Source organism: Anoplopoma fimbria, chromosome 9 (assembly GCF_027596085.1).
Source record: "Anoplopoma fimbria isolate UVic2021 breed Golden Eagle Sablefish chromosome 9, Afim_UVic_2022, whole genome shotgun sequence".
Lineage (NCBI taxonomy): Eukaryota > Metazoa > Chordata > Actinopteri > Perciformes > Anoplopomatidae > Anoplopoma > Anoplopoma fimbria.
Window position 1 is genome coordinate 2,603,848 of NC_072457.1, and position 15,623 is coordinate 2,619,470.

At 38.1% G+C, this 15,623-nt stretch overlaps 1 protein-coding gene across 1 annotated transcript in view; it reads right to left on the minus strand.

The window, feature by feature from the left end:
* Positions 1–15,623, minus strand: part of cacna1ab (calcium channel, voltage-dependent, P/Q type, alpha 1A subunit, b) — a 163,189-nt gene that overhangs the window by 71,127 nt on the left and 76,439 nt on the right. The window contains 9 exon segments of the mRNA XM_054605334.1: positions 304–416; positions 4,769–4,966; positions 5,200–5,292; positions 5,671–5,715; positions 5,856–5,971; positions 6,092–6,195; positions 8,990–9,177; positions 9,466–9,618; positions 9,895–9,986. Of these exon segments, the coding sequence (XP_054461309.1) occupies positions 304–416; positions 4,769–4,966; positions 5,200–5,292; positions 5,671–5,715; positions 5,856–5,971; positions 6,092–6,195; positions 8,990–9,177; positions 9,466–9,618; positions 9,895–9,986 (1,102 nt within the window).

The window sequence follows — 15,623 nt, forward strand, 5'->3', positions numbered from 1 at the left end:
GCCGTGTATGTATATATCTGCATGTAATATGAAGAAAACGATGTCAGCAGGAGAACTTAACGTGCAGTTATTGCACTTATTATTGGCGACAAACGCAGCGCTGAATCTGCTCATTGTTCATTTGTCGCAGAGCAACGTGAGAAAAATCAGCTGATTAAATGGAGTGTTGGATTTGTTTTTACACCCAGTTAATGTGTGTGTGTGTGTGTGTGTGTGTGTGTGTGTGTGTGTGTGTGTGTGTGTGTGTGTGTGTGTGTGTGTGTGTGTGTGTGTGTGTGTGTGTGTGTGTGTGTGTGCGCTCACCACACAGTCGAAGCAGTTGAATGAGGAGTGGAGGTAGGGCTGGATGCCCAGACCATACATCTTGATCAGCATCTCAGACATGAACAAGCCGAGGAAGATAAACTCTGCATAGACTGGAGGGGGGGGGAGAAAGAGAGAATAAAAGGGGAGAAGGAGAAAGGAAGAAGGAAAGGAGGGAGGAAGGAGAAAGGGAGAAGGAAAGGTGTGTGGGAGGAGGAAGGAAGGAGGAAGAGAATGAAAATGAGGGAGTAATAAAGGAGAAAGAGAGCGAGAAAAGGAGGGAAGAAGAACAAAGAGAAATGGAAAGAAAGGAGGAAGGAGAGAGAGAGGGAAAGAAGGAGTAAGGAAGGAGGAAGAGAGTGAGAAAGGAGGGAGGAAGAACAAAGATAAAGGGAACGAAGGAGGAAGAAGAGAGAGAGAAACGGAAAGGAGGGAGGAAGGAGAAAGGGAGAAGGAAAGGTGTGTGGGAGGAGAAAGAGAAAAATGAATGATGGAATGATTAAGAGAGCAGGAAAGGAGGGAGGAAGGAAGGAGGAAGACAATGAAAATGAGGGAGTAATAAAGGAGAAAGAGAGCGAGAAAAGGAGGGAAGAAGAACAAAGAGAAATGGAATGAAAGGAGGAAGGAGAAAGGAGAAAGAGAGAGGGAGGAGGCAGGAGTTAGAGATAATGAAAGGTGAGAAGGAGAAAGGGAGGGAGGAATGACAAAAAGAGATTGGGGAGGAGAAAGATAGAAGAATGGATGGAAATATAAAGAGAGAAGGAAAGGAGGGAGTAAGAAGAAAGAGAAAGGAAAAGGAGGAAGGTAGGAGAAAGCAAGTAGGACAGGAGGGAGGGAGGAGAAATAGAGAAAGTAAGGAGGACAGAAGGAGAAAGTAAGGACAGGAGGGAGGGAGGATGACGAGGGGAGGAAAGGAGAGCAGCAGGAATGAGGAGAGGGAGTCAGGGAGTTAAACGGGGGACAGAGGAAGGTGAAAATGAAAGAGGGTGAGGTCACAGAGAGATTAAGAGTGGATTGAAATAAAAAGGGAGGGAGGTGGAGAAGTCCGTTAAAAAGACAGAGAAAGTGGTGGAGGAGAGGAGGGGGAGGGAGAACAAAAGAGGAGGAAGGGAGAGAAAGTTAGAGAGTTAGATGAGTGGAAGTCAATAGTGGCCGAGTCCAGCGGTGTATGACAGTCTGCTGATGGATGAACTCCATCAGCAGCTTCATATGCTAATGACACTGGACACCAGCCAGAGTGTGTGTGTGTGTGTGTGTGTGTGTGTGTGTGTGTGTGTGTGTGTGTGTGTGTGTGTGTGTGTGTGTGTGTGTGTGTGTGTGTGTGTGTCATGTGAGCAGAATCTAGAACTGCAGAAAAGCAGAATGTAAAATATATAATTGATACGGGTGAGTAGTCTTTATGTTCATATTTATTTTGACAGTTATTCAAAAAAAACTATTTTCTGCTACAAAGCTCACGCTGGATATTTTGGATTTTACTTCCAGGACAGTAAAAGACAACGGTGCAAAAAGCAGAATACTTGTGTGTCATACTTGAAACCGTAAGTGTATAATGAAATAACTTTGTATTTAGTACATCCTGTATTAGTAAAAAAGAACAGGAGGTAGATGTAAAACGAGGTGATGATGGACTAGATGAAATAGAACACAACGGTTCTGCTATTTAAAGGAGCTCACATTGTAAATGCGTTGTTTGCATGTGGAGGAGGAAACGGAGGATTTCTGAAGTGTAAAAAGATGATTCAGGTTTGGGACGAGGAGTGTGTGTGGACAGCAGTGGTGTTCTGAGAGATACATATATGTAGACCATGGTTTGGAGACCAAACTGTCCTGAAGTCAGCACTAAAAAGAGGATGTCACGTCCCACAAATGGTTACTCTGTTGCCTCCAAATATCCCCTGTAGGAGGCCCACTGTGGCCGCCAGGTTTTAAAAGATAAACTGTGAACTACGTAGTCATCTTGACGTTTTGAAGTTGAGTTCAGCGATTATGTCGTCACCATCTTTGGCTACGGTCGTCGCTGCAAAAACATTTTCTATCAAAATCGCAAACCGGGCTGCTCGCAGCTTGTTAAGACATTCCAGTAGAAAACAATGCAATGCATTCAGTTAGAACACAGTATAAAGTCACAGTTAAGGAAAGCTGCGTTCATTTGCAAAAATGTTCTTTGGCACCAAATTTAGAGGCTTGCCGCATTCTTCTTTATGATTACAATTGTTATTTTATTTGTTCTATAATAAATTTACAATTTTTATTTCTAATTAAAATTATTTTTTTAATATTTTATTATATTTATATATTTTAATTTTCTATTTTATTTTTTAATTTAATTTTTTGTATTTTCTTTATTTCAATTTTTTTTTAATTTGTTCATTTTTTTATTTTTTATGTTTTAGATTTTTATAAAAAAAAAAATATTTTTTTACAAATTATTTTATCTTACTAATAATTTTTATGGAAAAACCAGACAAAAAAATTTAAATATTTTTATTTTTTATTTTTACATATTTTGTCTATTTTTCTTAACTTTTTTTTTTTTAACTTTTTTTATTTTTCACATATTTATTTATTTTCTTTGAAACATTTAAAAAATGTTTTAATATATTTTTTTACTTTTACATATTTTTTCTATTTTTCATTCCTTTTTTTTCTTTTTTCTTTTTAAAATTTTAAAATTTTAAATTTTCTTCTTCAAAAAAATTAAACATGTAAAATGTTTGAATTTGTTCATTTATAAAAAAAAATAATATATATTTAAATTTTTTAATTTACAGCAAACTTTTTTTTCATTAATTAATATATATATATTTTCTCTTATTTTTTTATATGTAAAATGTTTGAATTTGTTCATTTATTAATAAAAAAAGATTTACAGCAAACTTAATTTGAAAAAAAAAAAATATATTTTATTATTTGATTTATATATTTTCCCTTATTTCTTTTCTAATTTTGTTTTCTTTTTTACATTTTTTAAATTTTAATTTAATTTTTACTTACATTTTTACTTTAATTTAAATGTTTAAATGTTTTACTTTTTATTTTTACTTTTATTTTCTTGATTTCTTACAAATTATTATTAGCTTACTAATTATTTCTTACTGGAAGAACCAGACAAAAAAATTTCAATGTATTTTTATTTTATTTTTTTACATATTTTTTCTATTTTTCTTACCTTTTTTTTTTTTTTTTTTTTACTTTTTTTCTTTTTCAAATATTTAATTTTTTTATTTGAAACATTTATACATTTTTAAAATATATATTTCTTTAATTTACAGCAAACTTTTTTTTAAAATTATTTAATATATATATTTTCTCTTATATTTTTTCTATTTTTCTTTCCTTTTTCCTTTTTTTGTCTTTTTTAAATATTTTTAAAAAAATTAAAAATGTAAAATGTTTGAATTTGTTCATTTATTAATAAAATATATTTTTTTAATTTACAGCAAACATAAAATTGTTTTTTTATTATTTGATATATATATTTTCTCTTATTTCTTTTCTATTTTAGTTTTCTTTCTTTAGTTTTTCTTTCTTTAATTCTTTTAATTTTAATTTAATCATTACTTACATTTTTACTTTAATTTAAATGTTTAAATGTTTTCCTTTTTTTTTTGCTTTTATTTTCTTGATTTCTTACAAATTATTATTATCTTACTAATTATTTCTTACTGGACAAACCAGACAACCAGTTACATATATATTTCTTTAATACATTTTTTAAAAATGTTTTAATTATTTCCTTCTTTTTATTTATTTTTAAAATATATATATATATATATATATATATATATATATATATATATATATATATATTTATTTATTCTTCTTTCCTAAAAAAAAAAAAAAAAAAAATGTTTTGTTCATTTATTATTATTTTTTTAAATTATGTTTTTTTTTTTAATTTACAGGAAACTTTTAAATGTTTTTATTTTATTTTATTTATTTTTATTTCATTTTTATTATTTAATATGTATATTTATTTATTTCTCTTTCTTTTTTCTTTTCTATTTTTCTTTTTTATGTTTTTCATTTTTTTCTTTTTAATAAAAATATAAAAAAAACGTAAAATGAATTTTTAATTTTTAAAAAAAAATTTAAAAAAATTTACTTTAATTTTTTTACTTTTATTTAAATGTTTTACTTTTTTATTTTTACTTTTATTTTCTTGATTTCTTCCAAATTATTATTATCTTACTAATTATTTCTTACTGGACAAACCAGACAACCAGATGTTCCTGTGAACATTTGGAGTTAGGAGGACAATGGGGAGGGTTGGGGTAGCGATTGGTTTTGAAAGCTACTGAAATAATTTGAATAATGCAGCTGTCGTTAGCATGGAAACACTTTCATTTCCAATATATGCCGCAAACAAATGTATGGTGGGTTTAATGGAAAGCCAATAAAAAACAATATATATTTGAATATATATTAGTGTATTGAGTGTTTCATGTGTGTATCCACTCACAGAGGAAGTCGGAGAGCAGCTCAGGCTGGTTGTAATGCACCGCGGCGACACACATGGTGTTGAGGCCGACCAGGCAGAGCACCGTCCAATAGAAAGCCTGAGTCTTCACGATCTTGCGGATGAAGAATCGCAGCCGTCGCTCCCTCTTATTGTAGTTAGAGCCGTCTTTCCCATTCTTTATGCTGGAGCGGGCGAAACCTGTGGGGGAGGAAGGAGGGATGAAGTTTGACTGATATAGTTTTGGTTTTTTTTACCCACTTCCATAGTTTAGAAGATATTAGGATCATCTTTTTTTGCCGACTCTTTTATCAGCCCGATGCAAATGTCCTACAAACAAACCAAAGGGCTGAAGTTTGTCTGGAAAAGAACAGAAACTTTCTAAAGAGGGTTTTTTTTATCCTCACACGTCTTCATCCCTCTGTTTTCCTCACCTACTGCGTCGCCCATGTTGTCCTCCCCTTCCTCTGGGTTCAGCAGCTCCGTCTTGTTGTTTTTGGTTTTGATGGTTGGCCTTCGCCTCGTACCTAGCAATGAGAAAAATAAAAAAGAGATTGAGTCCTCTGTTTATTTAGATATCTCTCAAATGTTTCTGTGTTACCCATCCAACTGCCACTTGCATTGGTCATGTGCAAAACATTCACACATTTATTCATTTTTTTGCACAATTGTGATTCTGTTCTGATTTTGCCGTTTTCATCCAGCCTTTCTACTTCAATACTTCAAACTATGCATAGAGACATGCACATGTGAACACGGCTACTGTGAATGCCTGCTTTTCTCTAAATCTCTAGTCTCTATGTAGCTCTGTCTATATACTCTGTCTTTTGCTTACCACACTTTTCACTGTCACTTACAGTTCACACACACACATAGTATTTAAAATAAGAGAGAAAATGAATTACCATCAAAGTTCACTGTGCCGTCCTCCTCCGCCAGGATCACCTCTTCTGGACAAAAATAAATCAGATCTTAGTAGACTGTACTAGTTGGTTTTTTTCCGCATAGAGTATGTGTATACATGGGAACGAGCAGCGCGTGTGTGTGTGTGTGTGTGTGTGTGTGCGTGAGAGTGTGTTTGTGCACCGACCAGCTTTGCAGATCCACTCCAGGTATCCGTTGAGCTCTCTCTCAATCTGCTGCTGTCGCCTCAGCTTGAGGAACTCGCTCCTGTTCTCCACTCGCTCTCTCTCTTTGGCAAATTCACTGCGGGCGCAATCAGATTTTTTTTTATGTTATTTGGTCTCATTTTGATCAAACAAAACAGAAAAATATAGACCGTACAAAAGCAAATGGAAGTATAAAGTATTCTATCGAGGAGCGTACCCTGAGAGCACACCCAGCACCAGGTTGAGCATGAAGAAGGAGCCGATGATGATGAGGGGGATGTAGTACATCCAGTTCCAGGCGCTGCCCTCAACGTTGTTACTCTGCAGGATAAAACACAGAGACAGACTATTATTACTCATATAATATATTAAAATGTGAACGTTCATCAAGACTGAAGACGACCTGAAAGCTAAGAAATGTCTCACTTTTGATGCTCCTTTGCTCTTTTTGTGCAAAGACTTTTATCTGTGTTTTATCTTCAGTAGAAACTGATGAAACTATTCAGTGTTATATAGTCTTGGTTTGATTTAGCTCTAAATATTCCCAGCACAAACTGGTACTGCGCACTTTACAACAATTGTTTAATTTATTTAGCAAAAATAAGTTAAAGTTGCCCTGTAAAGTTTTCCGGTAAACAAACAAAACGTACATGTTTCTCCTTGAAACATATTCATGAATCCTGAAGTTCAGAGAAGCGCAATTTGTAATATTTCAAATTGTGCATAATTGACATCCATGTTTGCTGGCTAGCAGTCTTATTCTAAGCCGACTTTGTTGACAAAAAGGTTCTTATTGGAAGTAAACAGTAAAATAATATAATATTTGTTGTATCCAATCACTCATATTACTGATTGACATGAGTTGTATTCAATCATCGTCAGGGATAATGGAGGACCTACTTTCCTTGATATCATCACTATCATTGTGATTGAAAATGTATCTAATTGACTCCCTGTTATCTAACATTTAATCTTTAGTTATTTGATGCAGATATGATACTTTGTATGCTTATATTGTTGGTTTTACCATAGACTGTATATAAGAAGTGGACACAGTCCTCTTGATGTCCCCCACTGCTGTTTTGAAGCCTCTAGTTCGTTGATTACGCCGTCGCTTTGTTGTGTTTTCACAACCAATAAACAGAAGTTACCATATTTGGAATGCGGAGGAGTGACGTAGAGACACCGTATTTGGCTCAGGTATCTTTATACGGCAGAACTGGTGGTTGCCGCGAGGGTTTTAAACATGTAAGGTTATGATTTGATGAGTCTTTACTGAATTGGGGCGATTTTTAAGTTGAGATTGGGCTGACGTGTTTTGATCAGATCTTGCTGCCTATAACTTAAAACATTGCTTCATATCGCTACTAGTGGTCAAGAACTCCAATGAGTAACTTTTAAGAGTCGCTCACTGTTGTGTTACAGTTTTAGCTAGTTTGTCTGTGTTTCATGAACTATGATTTCATAGTGACTGATTTATTAGTAATTTGGTTTGTTTATGAAATCCAAATCAAACTACTTGGTTAATAAAAGTGAATTAACTGAAGATACATTGACAGACTGACAGAGCTGAGTTGTGTGTATTAGGATTCATATCCTGAAACCTGACCCGGCTGCAGAGACGTAACATTTGCGTGCAGACAGACAACATACAGACACAACACCATGCGTGGTGTTGCGTTACAGCGTCTCCTGCTTTTACAAACATTGATCGGGCTGACGTGTCTGGTGAACAACGTCAACGCCGACACAATTCACTGACATTGACTTTGCCGCTTCCTTTTTTCCCCCCCCAACATACAAGCTGACAGAGAGAATCAGGTTACCGGAGAATATTGTGTCTCTGTTCCCCGTGTAAAGCCTAAATGGAACCATCAGCTGATTATCATCTGCCGCTGGAGCGCTCGTATGCGTGTGTTTTTTATTCTGCACGGTACATCTAGTGCAAGCAGCCCCGTTCTCTATTAAACTTTCATTGGTTTCCTCCTGACTGCCCGCGTGAGTGTGGAAGTCGGCCTCCATCCATCAGGAAAAAAAAAAAAAAAAAAAAAGATGTTAAATATAGAGCGAGACGGACCAGAATAGAGAGTGGAAGAGAAGGAGGCGGAGAGGGAGGGAGCGAGCGACTCTGACGGCAGGGAAAAGGACAGATGAGAAGACGGATAAAAGGAAGTCGGAGAATGACGAAGAGAGAGTGGGATGGAAAATGGCTTTTAGACAAATAAATGGTGTTTTGAATCAAATCTCAAACTACTTTGTGCCTCATTTGGCCGAATGAAATACAAGCCAATCACCAACGCTCCACACCCCTCCGCCCACGCCACTCCTTCAGGGTGCTAAAAAGGATACGGCACAAAGCCAACGCACATCACAGAGATCACAAAGAGCAATCGATACGGTGACTTGATACATGTTCAAATGTTGGAAAAGAGGGGACCGGATTTATGTTTTTCTTATGGCAGACCATCAGTAACACTGCAAAAAAACAGCCTTCTCATTTGTTTCATTCATTGACTGCATAGACAAACTTGTCCTCGTTTATTTCCTGGTTCAGTGTGTGTGAATGACACAAGATGACAGGAAGTTAACATGGACCCAAGCTGTTGGTCGATACAAGAAGTGGAGACAGACACCATGACATCGCCCAACGGTTATGGAGCCTCCAGTTTTGGCATTTTGGTTTTTGGTCGCTATCTTGGCTTTTTGGGCCGTCGCCATCTTGGTTTAAAGCAACCAGAAGGGACACAAGATGGCGGAGCTGAATAATATTTGTTTTATGAGAACAAAATGTCACAATTAAATGAAATGAAGTGTGAAAGAGTTAAAGTTTAAGCCAAAATGCAGGACAACGCCGGGGTAACGACCTGTCAATCACAAGGTAGGCCCGCCCTAAATCATACTCTTCTTTATGGTCTATTTGACTCTAAATGGATCATAATTTACTAAATAAACCTCATGCTGTATTGAGCCTGTTTAACACACTGCTTTTCTGGTAATAGTTGTAATTCCATGTTCCATTAAACTACCTGGTTAGCCTAGTGCTTCCTCCTAAAACACTGTTCTCCTTGATGTTGATCCTGTGAACCAAACTCCATGTCACTAAAAGCTAACTCACGTAGTAGAGCATGTCCGTCCATCCCTCCATGGTGATGCACTGGAAGACGGTGAGCACGGCGAACAGGATGTTGTCGAACTGGGTGATGCCGTAGTTGGGTCCAATCCAGCGACCTTCACACACTGTGCCGTTGGGACACAACCTCGACGGCAACACTGTCCCGCACGGCATCGGGTCCACTACCTCGTCTGATAATAATAAAAATAAAATAAAAAGATCCACCATTGCAATGAACTCAGTTTGGATCAGAAAGCTAATTTCTAACCAAATGTTTTTTACCAATCCAAGGAGCTGGTGGTGTGGACAAACTGACAGACCTTTCTCAATAAACACAAGTATAATTTATAACATTGATAATTACTCTGTATCTCAGTGTCAAAAAAGCAGCTAAATTTCATTTATACTTCATTCTTTTGATTATTTACACCCTTCTTGTTTATACTTCTGTGAGGCCGTTCATTTCTTTTTTCACTTACGCGTGACTTTGTCGAAGCAGGTAGTGTGGAACTTTCCCATGTAGAACTCCAGGCCGATGATGGCGAACATGAGGATGGCCACGAACAACAGCAGGCCAATCTGCAGCAGGGGGATCATAGCCTTCATAATGGACTTGAGCACCACCTGCAGGCCTGGAGAACACAATCAGAGGAGGATCAACGACGCGTCTGAATATATGACGTAGCGCTGCCAAGAAAGTATGTTATAGTGAACTGATTTGGGGTCATTTATTTTGCGCCATTTCGTTGAAGCATTGAGAGACAAAGTGTACACTGTATTTTGTTATGTGTATGTTTCTGCAAAGCAAGAACTAAGGTGAGCACTGTCACCTGGTTTTAGTAAATACATGCATTGATTTGTCAAATTTATGAGTGAAAACGGCACTGTGCACACAAAGAAACACTTACTGGGAATCCCAGACACCAGTTTCAGAGGTCGTAGCACTCTGACGGCTCGTAGTGTCCTCAGGTCAAGCTGAGAGCCCACCGATGACAAAATACTGCAGGGAGAAAGCGAGAGAGGGAGGGAGGGAAAACAGAGGACAACGTCACTTTGACAGGTTATGTTTTTCCAAATCAGTTCCGAGCACAATGCCTAAACCGACACTGGCATGGTTCGACAAAGGAATGCGATCACATGAAAATGACTTGCTAAAAGTTTGCATTACAAGATTCACACCTGAAAAAAACACCTACCAAGAGAAGTTAGAAGTGACAAAGGTTGTACATGTGATAAAGAAGAAAAATAAAACAAATAAAAACACTATCCACTGAGAAGCGACTGAGCCAGACAGATCCAAAAGCACCATCAGTGAATTTGGACAAATATTTCGCTGATGATACAACTTGCTATCTTTCAAACTTTCCAGCTTTCTGCAGTTTCCATAAGAAAATTCAATCTACTTAGTACGACGGTTATTAAGAAATTCTGTCAAAAGCTCCAGAACAAAATTGAAAGTGGACCTTGAGGTGAGATATCTTTGTCAAATTATCAATATGTGAACAACTACCACCTTTACATTTGTGCTATAATTGAAAAATAAATCATGGTTCTGCAGCTCGATGGGCGTTCACCTTGTGGTCACATCATCCAAATTAAAATCTAACATAAAAGTGCACGTTATAACTGAGGTTGAAGTTGCCAATTACAACAGGAAGGATTGAGTCAGTGATCCAGGAACAGTATATGTCATGAGACACGCCTCCCGCTCTGACAGCACCGTTTTATGTGTCTTTAGTGTGTGTGCGTACGTGTGAAGCTCTGGTGTAAAGTCAGCCAGAAACAGGCTGGAAGATTCCATGCTCTGTCTTGTGCGGGGGCGGAAGGGTCTGTCCAACACAAGGGGGAGGGAGGGAGGAGTGTGGGGGCGTAGAGAAGGGGATGCACCGAGGAAGAGGAGAGAGCGAACGAAGGGGGAGGAGCACAACGTATGGCCAGATATGCAGTATGTAGTGGAAAGAAAACCTCCAAAATATACATTTAGGTGTTTATTTTATTACTTTGTCAAAATTCTCGAGCTGCAGCTTGATTAGATAATGCCTCATTTGCATATTTACACTTGTAAATCAAAAACTAATTGTCTTAATGTAAGTAAAATAGATACAAAGAGATGAAAACGTAAAAACCTTTGACTCGTTTTTAACATGGCTCATTTAGTGTTCAGATTCCTGTTCTGGACATGTATACAAACAAGGACCTATTTAATAAGATAATGCCTCATTTGCATATTAAAACATAATATTTCAGAAAAGTTGAATGCAGGTCTGAGATTTGCCCGATCTTTGTTAGATTTGCAGTTGCAATCTGTGTATATTTAGAGCTTTTGTGCCAAAAAGTCTTAGACGATCTGCCCACAGAAGCAACACTATACAGTATAACACTACCAGCTACAGGAATATAGAAAAAAGCCAAGAAAAAGATTCAATCAATGTGAAAAAGAAGAACGACAAAAAAAAGAACTTGATAATGATTTGAGGTAAATGTCTTCCTCCCTCCGTCCCTCTTTCTCTTCTATCCTCCTTTGTCTTCTTCCCCTCCTCATCCATCTGTCTCCAGGTCAGTTGCTAATTCCAGTAAGACCTCGTTTATTAACAGACACAGGACAGGCAGCCAAACCTCTCATTCCCTCAATGGATTTTTAACTGCCTCGGCTGAAGGCTGTGCTACGGACCCTAAAAAACACCGGACCTCAGCAGAAAAAAAAAAAAAAAAAAAAAAAAAGCAAACAGCCTCCGGTCCAGTAAAGATCCAACAGCACACATATGGATTATAGTCCGACGCTGAGTAAATGAGAGCATTTGAAAAAAATTGACTTTTATTTGTAATGTAATTCTCACACATTTTCATTCGTCACTTTTTTTTAATAATGTTTAATCTTCATTTTAGGTTTTTCCAGCTACACACATGTACAGTATTTTCACTTCATATTTTTTTTGTGCAACATATGCCTTTTCTTATTCAAAACATTTCAAATTTTCTCTATTTTGATATGTTTTATGATTTTTTAGTTTCTGTATCTTGTCACTATTTGCTGCTCAAACTGCTACTGGGACCATTAAAGCGTCAGATGCATTTGTAGGCTGAGTGAGTTGGATTTATGCATGCTGAGCAGACGGATGCAGCAAAAGAGCAAAAGGTTCTGTTTTGATCTCTAAAATGTAAATATTTTTCTGTCCCTCTCTGTCATTCATTTTCTCTTTGTTTATGTTTGTCCTGTTTCACCGCTTCTTCTTCTTTTCTTTTTCTTTTTCTCTCCCGCACATCTTATTGGAGGGGATAGTGCAGAGCTTCAGTATTCACAGCGCGAGACGCCAACCGTCCGCTGCTGCCAGACAACCTAAAAAACCCTCCAGGATGCAGTCACCCCTGGCAACGGCTGAACCTGCCCACACAGTGCAGCGAGGCAGCCGGTAGAGGGAGCGGCGACTGTGCTGCCGGTTGTGATGGGGAGGGAGGGGGGAGGGAGGGGAGGGTTAGGAGATGGGAAAAACAGTTGAACAACAACATGAGAGTGAAGGAGTTGAATGGAAGGAGGGGAAGAAAAACAACAGAGAGGAGCGGAGAAGGAGAGATGGCAAGAGAGAGAGGCGGACATGTACTGACTTATTGTTGTTGTATTATTATTATTCTAGTTTGTAAATTTGATTTAATATTTTCATAGCCTATGCTTATATAAGAGTGGTGATAAGAGACAAAAAGAAAGCATTTATCTAGAAAATAAATCATAATCTTAAATCTTTTCTTTTAGCGGTAAACGGAAGCGACCAAATTTGGAATGAGGAGGAGTGACGTAGAGCAGCTACCTGTCAATCACAGTAAGCCCCGCCCTAAAGCATCCCCTGCTTTATGGTCTGTTTGACTCTAAATGGAGCATCATTTACTAAATGAACATCATGCTGTATTGAAGAAGACTTGAAACTAGAGATTGAGACCATAAACTCATGTTTACAATGTTTACTGAGGGAATAAATCAAGAGAGAAGTAGAGTCATTTTCTCATAGACTTCTATACAACCAGAGGAGTCGCCCCCTGATGGACAGGAGAGAGAATGCAGTTTTAATACGCTTCTGTATTGGCTTCCCTCTTCAGAACCGTAGGTTGCCGCCTGATTGTGCGGCAGTTAAGTAGATGGATTAAGCTCACGTCTCATCCTCACAATACTTGCTTATGGAGTAAAGATCCATTTCTCACATACACAAAATTCAAATGAACGCACTTCATTTTCTATTTTACGTCATACATAGCATGATTGTGTGTTGGCATGCGATCCAAAAGACAGCCTCTGTATTAGTATTTGTGATATAAAATAATGAGAGAAGCACATGTACTTCATTTTGTACATTTTAGATTTTTTTTGTGTGTTCTTAGGTGTACTAAACCATTCCTTTATGAGCGTCCCTGATGAAATGCAGACATCCCCCTCTGAGAGACACGAGAGTGAGAGAAAGTGTGAGCAGATTGAAAGAGAGTGATAGTCCTGTGTGTCAAAAGTGTGAGATTCAACTGCTGAGAGAGAGAGAGAAGCCCCCAAAGAGAGAGAAGAGAGAGAGAGAGAGAGAGAGAGAGAGAGAGAGAGAGAGAGAGAGAGAGAGAGAGAGACTCCAGAGAGAAAGAGAGTCTTATCTGCAGGAGGGAGAAAGGTGTTTGGACAGCGGTGACAGAAGCTTTCACTCCCGGGAAACACCTAACAATCAAACTGACACACACACACACACACACACACACACACACACACACACACACACACACACACACACACACACACACACACACACACACACACAGTTTAAACTGTGCTTTATAATATGCTAACAGTGTGATCACCTTTTCTTGTGTTGCATCTTGTGTTTCACTTAAGCGACGTGTCTTAATGGATTAAAAGTCTTGAAGGATGTCATGAGGTGAAGAAACGGATCCTCAACGGTTACTATGAGGTCTTGCAAAAATGTTACATGCATGTTTACTGAGGTAACAAATCCAGAGAGAAGTAGGGTCATTTTCTCATAGACTTCTATACAATGAGACTTCTTTTTGCAAACCCGAAAATAAGCCCCCTGCTGGCCAGTAGAGAGAATGCACGTTTTAAGATACTTCCCACTGTCGGCACTCACGAAAGTCCAGTAACGCATTTAAATTTCAGCTCGGCGAAATAAACTTCCATCTTCACAGGAAACAACTCAGTTTGGCTGGAAAAGTGACAAAGCTGTTGTATCGATAAAAAGCAAAAATCCAACAAGGTGCAACAGAAACTGATTTAGCGAATTGATAATGCACATGATGCACATGATGCACGTGACTGAGCGTTCACTGAAGCTTCTGCTCCGCTTACGAGACAGAAAACAGAGTTTTCTACATTTTTTTTCACCGTTTTAAGTTTGAATGGCTCTTTAAGTTAGGTCATCTTGTCGGCCCTCCCACTGTACATCTCAACTCAATAGTCGCATAACGGTAGTGGATGGAAACAAGCGTTCATTTTTATTTTGCAGATATTTCTGGAAATTTTCATATAAATTTGCAAAACATTTGCATGGAAAGCTCACTACTGACTGCTAAGTACCATGAAATATACACAAACATGAACATGTAATATATTCATTTATAGAATAAATGCTGAACTTTTTGGTCATCATGTTCAAAAAAAAAAAAAAAAAAAAAAAAAGCCTAAAAATGTGGCCTCTCCCAACATGCAAAGCAGTCTGGGAGTGTACAAATGATATAAATCCTGGAAAACTTATACTGAATATTTTCCACCCATTTTCAAATCTCCCTTATTTCCCTTTTTTCTTATTAAAAGAAAATGGTGATATAGCATTAATGACATATGTATTGTGATAATATAATAATATAATATGCTATAATATCAATAATTATAGGCCCTTAAAGGAGAGGTAATCAGAGCGTGCTTTCATCTCTGTCTCTACTGAGGGACACCGATGTGATGATGATGAAGATGATGATGATGTTCATTTTTAACCCTGATGAGGAAGATCTCGGGGGTTCACTCTTCACTCTCTGCCCGGTCTCTCCCCGCTCACGGCATCGCCATGGCGACCGGCGATTCCTCTCTCCGCCGAGTCTCCACGGTTACCGACCTGCTCTCGTTCACGAGCGTTGCCGGGGCAACGCAGCCACCGGCTCATTGATGGAATCTCGGCATTGCCGCAGCAACGGGGATGGGGAGCGGGTCTCCCAGCCATTGATTTTTCAACCCCTCCGAGCCCCCGCATCTCCCTCCTACACACACACACACACACACACACACATGCACGAACTATCCACACGTTAACCTCAACTACCCTCTCACACAACAGCAGCTCCCGTGCACGGTGAAAGCGCACGAGCTTTACGTCCATGCAGAAACACACACACACACACACACACACACACACACTGACCAAACGAGTGCATCCTTTTACCGCATACAAACACAGATACACTCCCATCATGTGCATGCGCTCACTCTGCACACGTACACACACACACACACACACACACACACACACACACACACACACACACACACACACACACACACACACACACACACACACACACACACACGATCTGATGATGGAGACGAAATAGTATGGACGACCCACTTTCTCTGCTGCTGCTGCTGCTGAAATTGCTGTGTTTT